The sequence below is a fragment of the Octopus sinensis genome, linkage group LG18, assembly GCF_006345805.1.
Source record: "Octopus sinensis linkage group LG18, ASM634580v1, whole genome shotgun sequence".
Taxonomy (NCBI): domain Eukaryota; kingdom Metazoa; phylum Mollusca; class Cephalopoda; order Octopoda; family Octopodidae; genus Octopus; species Octopus sinensis.
The window spans coordinates 2220486-2232316 of NC_043014.1; the positions used below are offsets into that span (position 1 = coordinate 2220486).

General features: G+C 39.7%; 1 protein-coding gene across 1 annotated transcript; it reads left to right on the forward strand.

Annotated features, from left to right (window-relative positions):
- Window positions 1–3384: 3384 nt before the first annotated feature.
- Window positions 3385–4383, forward strand: LOC115221550 (tetraspanin-33-like). The gene has a single exon (XM_029791750.1). It carries the CDS (start codon window positions 3385–3387, stop codon window positions 4381–4383), a length of 999 nt encoding a protein of 332 aa, XP_029647610.1.
- Window positions 4384–11831: the final 7448 nt, after the last annotated feature.

The following is an 11831-nucleotide window of genomic DNA, read 5'->3' on the forward strand; positions in this document are numbered from 1 at the left end:
TGGCCGCAGTCAACTGACTGAAACAAGTAAAACAAGTAATAGAATAAAACAATAAAAGAATATTGGGAGCAGAGTTGAGAGCCTGGGTGAGCGTGTTCGATAGAAATGAAAGTCGAGGACGAGGATCGTGTTTGACGGAATCAAACAATTTCAAAGAACGGAACAATAAACGAAGGTTAGAATGCCAAAACGTGAACCGAAAAATCCTCTCTCTCTCTCCCTCTCTCGTTCTCTCGTTCTCTTTCGCCGTCTTTCTCTCTTACGCACACGCGCGCACGTTAAATATATATATTTCTTTACTACCCACAAGGGGCTAAACACAGAGGGGACAAACAAGGACAGACAAAGGGATTAAGTCGATTCCATCGACCCCAGTGCGTAACTGGTACTTAATTTATCGACCCCGAAAGGATGAAAGGCAAAGTCGACCTCGGCGGAATTTGAACTCAGAACGTAAAGACAGACGAAATACCTATTTCTTTACTACCCACAAGGGGCTAAACACAGAGAGGACAAACAAGGACAGACAAAGGATTAAGTCGATTCCATTGACCCCAGTGCGTAACTGGTACTTAATTTATCGACCCCGAAAGGATGAAAGGCGAAGTCGACCTCGGCGGAATTTGAACTCAGAACATAAAGACAGACGCAATACCTATTTCTTTATTGCCGACAAGGGGCTAAACACAGAGGAGACAAACAAGGACAGACAAACGGATTAAGTCGATTACATCGACCCCAGTGCGTAACTGGTACTTAATTTATCGACACCGAAAAGATGAAAGGCGAAGACGACCTCGGCGGAATTTGAACTCAGAACGTAGCGGCAGACGAAATACCGCAAGGCATTTCGCCCGGTGTGCTAACGATTCTGCCAAAATAATGGATCCGACTAGAGTTAAAATTGGCTAAATGAGCGTTAAACATGCATACATGTAGGTATATATATATATATATATATATATATATATACTCTTTTACTCTTTTACATATTTCAGTCATTTGACTGCGGCCATGCTGGAGCACCACCTTTAGTCGAGCAAATCGACCCCGGAACTTATTCTTTGTAAGCCCAGTACTTATTCAATCGGTCTCTTTTGCCGAACCGCTAAGTGACGGGGACGTAAACACACCAGCATCGGTTGTCAAGCAATGCTAGGGGGACAAACACAGACGCACACACACACGCACGCATATATATAAATACATATATACGACAGGCTTCTTTCAGTTTCCGTCTACCAAATCCACTCACAAGGCATTGGTCGGCCAGAGGTTGTAGCAGAAGACACTTGCTTAAGATACCACGCAGTGGAACTGAACCCGGAACCATGTGGTTGGTTAGCAAGCTACTTACCACACAGCCACTCCTATATATGTATAGGTTACAAGAGATAATGGTGTCATTGAGACCCAAAGGTGTCAGGTAATGCTGAATAAGTGCTATAGACAGATCATAGTTAAGTTCCAGGTTTGGTGATTATGCGAATAAGGGGTTCAGCGTGTGAATATAAGAATTTTTGCGTAGTGAGATAAAAATAACCAAGGCTGTATAGATATTAGAGCATTTATAGATAGGTCTATCTATAAATATAAATGTTCTATTATCTACACAGCCTTGGTTTTTTTTATCTCATAACGCAAAAATTTTTATACATATATGTGTGTGTATGTGTATGCATGTATATGTGTGTGCGTGTGTATAAGTGCAGGCGTGGTTGTGTGGTTAGAAGTTTGCTTCTCTACCACACAGTTCTGGGTTCAGTCCCACTACGTGACACATTGGGCAAATGTCTACTATAACCTTGGGCCGACCAAACCTTTGTAAGTGGATTTGGTAGGCAGAAACTTAAGAAGCACGTCAATTAACTGAAACAAATCAGAGATGAAAGATGTGTGTGTTTGTGTGTGTGTGTGTGTGTGTGTGTGTGTGCGCGTGCGCATGTGTGTGTGTGGGGGGTATGGGTGTGTGTGTGTGGGTATGGGTGTGTGTGTGTGGGTGGGTATGTGGGTGTATGTGTGTTAGATATGAGACCGCAACTGAACTTCTTCCAAGGGTGAAGACTAGTTCACTCCTCGCTGCCTTACTCTGGCGAAGCGAACAGGCTAAGGGTCGAAACGCTTGTGACCCTGAGATACCGGCTGACGATATGGAAGGGTTCCCAGCATTGCACTGGACTTAGAAGAGCGTGAAAAACCTCTGAAAAGTTCCTGCAGTCACTGCTTGGGGCAAAACATCTCTGATGTTTATTTCACACACACACACACACACACACACACCACACACACACACACACACACACACACACACACACACATACACACACACACACGTATATATGTACATACATTCATATTTATGTGTGTGAGCATATATATATATGCATATGTATATGTGTTTGTATATATATATATGTATGTGTATATATGTATATGTGTGTGTCTGTGTATACATATTCATACACACACTTGTACACACACACAAACACTCACAAACAAAATCTGTTGTTTTCCTGGCATGTCTTGCAAGTGCTACCAATTAAAAGCTCCGTATACCGGAAGCTAGCAAGTGTATGGGGTCATCAGGAGAGAATGCGCGCCGTTTCGGGGCCTACCTCTCGACGGCATCAATGCACACCGCCCCGACCCCCACTGATATGAGGCCCCGCTTGCTAGATCAGCTGGTTATGAAGAACTCAATATCCTTCTAGCCATCGCTCATTGTCTCTTTTTAACCAAATCCAGTGGCTAGCCTTCTCCACTGTAGATTGGATATCAGTCATGGTGGTATTGACTTTACGATGAGTTAAGCCTATCGATAGCAACAGTCGTCTCACGCTGTGTCCAACAAACCCTCTACATCCGACTTCGATAGGAAAATGTTCCGCTGGTCCACACTTTCCTTTCTCTAGTCGGATATTCTCTTTTATTCCAAATGTAAATAAGAAACACAGACAGATAGATAGGTAGATAGATAGATAGATAGATAGATAGATAGATAGATAGATAGATAGATAGATAGATAGATAGATAGATAGATAGATGGATAGATAGATGGATAGATAGATAGACAGATAGATAGGGATAAGTGAGGGGAGAGAGAGAGGTGAGAGAGAGAGAGAGAGAGAAGTGTAGAAAGAGAGAATGAAACTAACACAATAGAAGTCTGTAAAAGGACGACGTCGACGACGAGGAGGAGGAGGCGGAAGAGGAGGCAGTGACTTCGTGTCAGTATTCGATTGTACGTCAGCAAAACGCTGCCAAATCATTAACGGACATAATGAGAGAAAACAAAAGCAGAGACATAGAAACACAATTGTGAACGACAAAACGAAAAACAGCGATAATTAAAACCAGTTTTTCGCTTGGAGAAATTTGTCGACGATGTGTCCAAAGCAGAAAAAAACCCAGGCCAACAGGAAATATGCGATCGTTTACATCTATATCATCCTATGCCTTATTCTATTGATCTACAGTATCGTCATCATTGCGGTTAGTGTGAATCTACTCCTTGTATCTCTTGATAAATTCGAACCCTTGTTTCGTAACAGTGACCCGCAGCCGCCGCTCTCTCTTGTACAAACAGCTAGCTTTATTATAGGATTTAATTTCGTGAATAGCTGTCTTTTACTCTGGGGGTTTTCAGTGATACCGAAAACTTCGAATTTGGATTCAAACAAGAAAAAGACGAAGCAGTATTTCGTTTTCGTTTTACTCTGCCTCACGTTCAGCCTTGGATATTTGGCGATTTTCGTGGTCTGTATCATTCATCGCTTGTACATCATGGAAAATACCGGCAGTATTCTTGTATACGCCATGAAGCATTATAGTGTGGATTCTTCTATGAAAAATACCCTCGATAAATTGCAGATATACTACAGCTGTTGTGGGGATGTAGGATATTCCGACTGGATTTTATTATCTCATCGGACCCAGAACACCTACAAAAAGAAAGTTATTATCCCACCATTTAGTTGCTGTTCCAACCGTGACATTGACGTGTGTAGTAAAAATGCTTTCTCGAAAACTTTGACTAAAATGATAAATGAAAATATGGTTTGGAATATAAATGGCTGTAGCGAAATAATACGAAACGCTTTTGGAAATTGGCAGTTATTCTTGATCGGCATCACATCTTTGATGGCTTTCTTTCTTCAAGTTGTGGCCAATGTTATTGGTTTAATGATCTATTGCAATGCGGAGAACCAGCCACCGGCACTGGATTGCAACCTTGAGATGGAGATTTTGTCGAGCGAAGATGATGACAGGAATAACTTTGTCCACAGAACAATCAGTGAACGACGATACGACTGGAAAAATAATTGCTACGATGAGTCCAACGTTTTAGGATACTGTTCCATTCTGAGCACACCACCCGAATAATTAGACACATTTAATTAGTTGTTAATTAGCAAATAATGTAACTGACTAAAAAAACAACAACAACAAACTATTGCTTTTATACAAATTATTACAACATTTGGAAATATGTTGCGAAAACTGGATTTAAATATTTTCATTATTTGGCAAGACAACAAAGATAACCGTGACGATGATGCTATTAATAATAATAATAATAATAATAATAATAATAATAATAATAATAATAATAATGATATGAATGATTAATGATAATTAAGAATGATAATAATGAACTTCGTTTAAAAAAAAGAAAAAATGGAAAAGAAAAGCAGGAAATTAGACGGAATATTGGAATATTGTCTCTTCTCTCAGTCCGACGGTTCCCTTTTTAATTATTTTGTTAATGATTAATACTTAATGAGAAAACGCTAAAATAATATAATGATTCGAATATAAATGAAAAAAATAGCAAAGCATTTTTCAAAGCCTCTCCTCATTTCAATAAACACCAACAACATTGGTTTCAGATTTTGGCACAAGGCCAGCAATTCCGGGATTAGGATTAAGTCAGTTGCATCGACCTCAGTACTCAACTGGTACTTATTTTATCGACCGCGAAAGGATAAAAAACAAAGTCAACCTCGGCGGGGTTTGAACTCACAGCCGTAAAGACGGGCGAAAGACCGCAAAGCCTTTTGCTAACGTCTCTGCCAGCACCACGCTGCCGTCGATGCATCGCGGCATTTCTTCTGGGTTCAAATTTTGCCGAAGTAGGCTTTGCTTTTCAGCCTTTCGGGGTCGATGAAATAAGTACCTATTTCTTTACTACCCACAAGGGGCTAAACACAGAGAGGACAAACAAGGACAGACATAGGTATTAAGTCGATTACATCGACCCCAGTGCGTAACTGGTACTTGATTTATCGACCCCGAAAGGATGAAAGGCAAAGTCGACCTCGGCGGAATTTGAACTCAGAACGTTGCGGCAGACGAAATACCACTAAGCATTTCGCCCGGCGTGCTAACGATTCTGCCAACTCACCGCCGATGAAATAAGTACCAGTTACACACTGGAGTCGATCTAATCGACTCATTCTGCCTATTGTAGAAAAGATTGTTGACATTGTTGTTTAGGTAGCGATTTGGCTGAAACGTTAGAGTACCGGACAAAATACTGAACGGTAATTCTTCCAGCTGTATGTACCGAGTTCCAGCTCTGCCAAGGCCGTCTCTGCCTTTCACCCATTCGAAGGCGACCAAATAATTACCTGTCAAATAATGGAATCACCCTGAAAAATTTCAGGCCACGTGATTATAGAAGAAATTATTATTATTATTCAATAGTTTTATTTTTATAGCGTGCTTTCACGTCACTACCGAGCGCAGCTCTGTGTGCCTTGGGTATGTGCTGTGGTTTGTTGCGATGCTCCGATGGTTACTGTATTGAGAGTGTTTTGTGTAGGATGTGTGCAGTGCTCAGTAGTGCAATTTTCTGTATGTTATATATGTTTGTAAGTCCTGGTGTTTTTGTTATGTATTTGTCTGAATATTTTTTATCATACCTAATGCGCCTATTATTACTATATTTATTATTATTATTATTATTATTTTTATTATTATTATTATTATTATTATTATTATTATTATTATTTTCTTCTTTCAAATTTGCTTCCATTTCTTGCCGAGTGTCTTCCCGACTCCTAGGGCAAAGAAACTCATAGTATACATTGGTAGGCCATTAAACTAAACTCAATAGTTCGTTCATTTTTTTTTTTAAAGTTAAATTAAAATACATGGGTAGTAATAGTTCTCACATCGACAATGCTCTTCTCATCATCATTATTATTATTATTATTATACTAGTAGTAGTAGTAGTAGTAGTAGTAGTAGTAGTAGTATTATTATTATTATTATTATTATTATTATTATTATTATGGAAGCGGTGGGTTTTAATATAAAAAATAAAACACTTTGCGGATTTTCTTCCGGTTCTTTCGTTCTGAGTTCAAATACCTTCGAAGTCAATTAATAGTGCCATTCCTTTTTTTCGGGATCGATAAAATAAAATACCTGCGAATGACTAAAATCAATAATATCAACAAGTACTCCTCTGTTCAAAATTGCTGGTCTTTGCCAAAATCGAACCTTTGTTGTGCCTTTTAAGTTTTGTGTGAATTTCTACAGCACCAACTGATGTTTCCCGATGTTGGTTGGATGTTGTTCTATCTAAGTGTTACCTGGGTTGTATTATACTGTTGCCAAAGGGGTGTCTTTTTTCTCTTTTTCTTGCTTCTGTCATTGCACTAAGGCCAAGCTGGGGCACTGCCTTGAAGGGTTTTAATAGAAAAAATCAATTCCAGAACTTGTTTAAATCTGCTAATTAATCTATCGAACTCTATTGTCTAACCGACAAGTTATAGGGGCGTGAACAAACCAACACCGGTTGTAAAGTAGAGATGGTGAGTAAATACAAACACACACGCACACATACACACCCATCTATATATATTTATCCGCTGTACTTATTTCAGTTTCCGTCATCAAAATTCCTTCACAAGGTATTGGTCGGCTCGAGGAGGTTATAGGAGAAGACACTCACCTAAGTTGCCATGCAGTGAGTTTGAACCCGAAACCACGTAGTTACTAAGTGTGCTTCTAAACCTGTGCCCCTGTTGTGAGACATCGTGGACTTTAAATTCCAAAACAGGATAATTTAATGCAAAATAAATTGACTGACTTTGTAAAAAGATGCATATTGGGTTCAAATTTTGGCCGAAAGACAGAGATTTCCAGGGAGGGGTCGAGTCGAATACACCGACCTCAGTGCTCAACTGGTGCTTATTTTATCGACCTTGGAAGGCAAAGTTGACCTCGGGGGAATTTGAACTTACAACATAAAGACGGAGGAGATGCCGCTGAGCTTTTTGTCCGACCTGCTAACGATTCTGCCAGCTCGCCGCCTTACATTCGAATATCTATCTATCTATCTATCTATCTATCTATCTATCTATCTATCTATCTATCTATACACACACACACACACACACACACATATATATATATAGGATGCGGTGAATAAACTGTCGTCTAAATTATGCAAAAATGAAAATAACACTGATATCTCGGTTTTAATAGATGTTGTCACCAAAATTCCATAAAAAATATCTTGAAATACCAAAGAATAAATTTATTTAATAAAATGGTCCTTGGCTTCAACCACAGCCTTCAGATGACTTCGGTTTCTCCTGCAACTCTTCTGGACGGTCTCCTCATTTAGTGGTGAATGTTGCCATAATCTTTGAGTTTTGTTGATCTTTCGCTCAACTGCGCCCTATACATAATAATCAAAGAGATTGCAAGTCTGGGGAGTTAGGTGGCCAGATGTTAGGGGTGATGTGGTCGCAGAATTTGCCTAACAGCCATGACAGGGTTCTCCTGCTTGTGTGGTATGGTGCAGAGTCGTCCTGTTGCCAGACACAAGGTCTTCCAGCAGCCACCCTCTTGACCCAGGACAGCACTACCTCCCCCAGCTACTTCATGTCGGCATCCGTGTTGAGTGTGAGGTTGTGTGGGAAGATGAATGGAGGCATAACGTCGCCATCACTAATGATCACTCCAAACACCATGATGTTGACTGGATGTTTGATTTTTTATGTTTTAGGGACACGGCAAGCCAACAGTTGTTCCGTGTGTTCGCCATCTGATCTTGACGGAATTTTTTCTCGTTTGAGAAAAACCAAAACATGTTCGGTTGGAGGGGATGCTTGAGTTTGGTCAAAAGCTTCGTAGTGCGGTCTTTTCTCTTGTTCTTGGTGGCTTGGGATAAAAATTGGCCCTTTCTCATCTTGTATGGGAAATACCGAATGTCTTCATGTACTACCTGCCTGATAGGAAACTCAGACAATCCCATGTCCCTGGCGATGGACCTGACTGACTTGGAGGGATCGTTGTTAATCATGACTTGGATCTCACCAACAAATTCAGGAGCTCTTTTCTTATCCGAACGACCAGAGTGAGTTTTCCGAGCTGTCGTGCCTTCGTAATCACCATTAGACTCATCCAACTCTTTCCGAACCCTCTGCGCTGTCCTAAGTTTGACACCTAAACACTCTTAACTATTCGTATTGGAGCTTCCGGCCGAATGCCAAGCAGTACAGCATGTCATTTCCAAATTTCTGGCAGATTAAACTGCGTCATTATACTGTTTTTCTCACAGATGGTGCCCAACTGCCCCTACTATACCGTGCAGTCGACAACATCAAAAACAAACAATGCGCATGCACGAAATTAAAAATATAAAATAACGACAATTTATCTATCGCCCCTTGTACACACACACACACACACACATATTTAAAAATGTTACGAGGAAAGAAAGTCTCGTGTAAAAGGAGCGCAATAAATTGCAATTGTGTAAAAAAAAAAAAACGGAGAGTCACAGCTGGAATGTCTTTTAAAACGTCGAGCATTTCCAAAAAACGTCAGTGTGTCGTCCGACGTTCGAAAATTTTTTAAAGTGTACATAAAAATTAATTTTATTTCATCAACCTTTTCCATAAACCTGATGCCTAAAGCCTAAATGTGTGGATTCGTAGGATTTTGAGGGTGAGATTCGATCAAATCGCATTAAAAAAAAACATAGGAAAGCATAAATTTCACCTTCAAAGTGAAACGGATGTGAAATAGTGAAACATGAATGCATATTTTTGCATGCGTAAAAGAAACAAGTTATTTTCTATTTTGAAAATGTTCTTCCCTTCAGCTTCCGTTCCAACTTTTCTGCTCTATTTATTTTATTTCTTCTTTAGATTTGGGAAGGAGAGGATAATTAGTTAATTTTTATTAAAAAAAAAAACTGTTTTAGTAATCACCAGGAAATATGTAACATATTTCTTTCCTGTTCTTTTCGCCTACCCCTCTGCTTTCTCCCCCATTTTTTTCTATGCATTTAATGTAAATATGTATGGATGTATACACATATACGTGTGTATTAGCATGAATGTCATGTCATGTATAGATCAGTATAGGTTGACTAATGCATGTAAACCGAATAATATGTTTGTATGTCTATATAGGGGTATATATTCTTTAATTACAGACCAAACATCTGGAATTGTTCTTACATCTTTCTCAGTTTCATTTAATGCTTTTATCAGTTATTTCTCATTTAGCCGTATCCTTCAGGCTTCGGCAAACCCAGCTCCTAATAAGCGACGCTAAAGCAGTCACTTAAGTAACCATATAGCCCTGTATTTTACAGGTATAAACCCAGACCTAAAGTCCGGTTTTGTAGTAACAGATCTTTCATTAATTAACATAGATATATTCTTCCACACCAACCTTTAGTATTATGTTAACATCTACTGCGCAATTTTTAACTTTGTTAACATCTACTGGGTAACCGATTTCCACTGCCGTACATCGCTTTCCCCTTAGTCTCAGATCACAATATCTGCTTTGTTATACCTGTATTCTACGCGAATATTTATGCTAAGAAAGGAAAATGCTATTGCAAGAAGTTTTATCTGTGTTCTTATAAGTGTTGGAATCTAATTCGGTGTTATTCTGTGGAGATTCCTTTCAGTTTTCAACCTCTTTCTGTATGTCTGTTACGACTGGTGTGTTTTCCACGCGGCTGGTTTATATAATACGCACTTTGTTCTATATTGCGGCCAAGTAAAATGCCGATAACATGAGCCTTAAGGGAGCACCCATGATTATTCCATCCTGTTTATCTAATTTACCTTGTAGACAGCTAAAGATTCTATTCTACAGCACACTCTCTTTACTCTTTTCTCTTTTACTTGTTTCAGTCATTTGACTGCGGCCATGCTGGAGCACCACCTTCAGTCGAGCAAATCGACCCCGGGACTTATTCTTTGTAAGCCCAGTACTTATTCTATCGGTCTCTTTTGCCGAACCGCTAAGTGACGGGGACGTAAACACACCAGCATCGGTTGTCAAGCAATGCTAGGGGGACAAACACAGACACACAAACACACACGCACATACATATATATACATATAAACGACGGGCTTCTTTCAGTTTCCGTCTACCAAATCCACTCACGAGGCATTGGTCGGCCCGGGGCTATAGCAGAAGACACTTGCCCAAGATGCCACGCAGTGGGACTGAACCCGGAACCATGTGGTTGGTTAGCAAGCTACTTACCACACAGCCACTCCTGCGCCTACACTAGTAATTTCTTCAGTAAATTAACAGGTATATCTGTGGTGGTTTAATTATTATTTACCTCCACACATCACTTGACCTCTGACTCCCATTATTTCTCCCACAGGTTCTTTGGTCAAAGATTTTTATACTTCTACGGTGGAAAGGTTACCTACTTCGTTGATTTCTTCTACGCTCTCTACGACCCCTTCGGATGGCCGTATACTCTAACCCTCCGGCGTATTTCTTTGATAATTTAGTCTCATTGTTCAAGGATCTTGTATATTGCTGTATTTGGGATATTTAGGATCAGCAGGGGTTCTTTGATCCGTCTATATTGTTCCATCGGTACATACGGTGTGAGGATGGAAAATTCTTCCATGTTGAAGAAATAAAGTATTCTTACTTATGTACTTCTCCTAATTAATAGATTTAGTTTAATTTTCTAATTGGGTGATATCTTGCTGATATCACCCAATCATTAATAAGTTTTTTTGTCGCAGAAGGCGGCGAGATGACAGAATGGTTAGCACGCCGGGCGAAATGCGTAGCCGTATTTCGTCTGCCGTTACGTTCTGAGTTCAAATTCCGCCGAGGTCGAATTGTCGATTAAATAAGTACTAGTTACGCACTGGGGTCGATTTAATCGACTTAATCCGTTTGTCTATCCTTGTTTGTCCTCTATGTGTTTAGCCCCTTGTGGGTAGTAAAAGAATAGGTTTTTGTCGCAGAGTAAATTGTTGAATTGTCATCTTCACCCCCACCACAATCATTCTCATCCCCATTATCGTCATCGTCACCCCTTATTCCTCCTCCTCCTCCCTTCTCCTGCAATATATTAATCATTTATCCATGATTACCAATGTAATATTTTCCTCACTCATACATATTGCAATGTTACCGATATGTTTTCTTTTACGCCGAGCTTAAGTTTTACGTTGACTATTTATCAATCGTGGTGTTGGTATCGATTTAATTTGATATTGCTTTTAAGAGTTCTCTATTTCCAGATTCTATCGACTGTTTTTCAGGCTGATCCCGCTGTGCCGAGACGTGCTCTTATTTCATGGCTTCGTTCCTTTGATTTTTCAATTATATCACACAGAACTGTTCTATGATAACCCCTTCACCCTGGATACCGAATCACTCAGGTGGTTTGTCTTTTCATGCTTTCTATGTATTGATTTCCATATAGTGTTCACTCGATACCTTGTATTTGTCCCGTTGTCTCTGTAGCGCGTATGGGGACTTTATGATAAGAGGCGTATAATCAAAAAACCGTAGATTGTTGACGGTC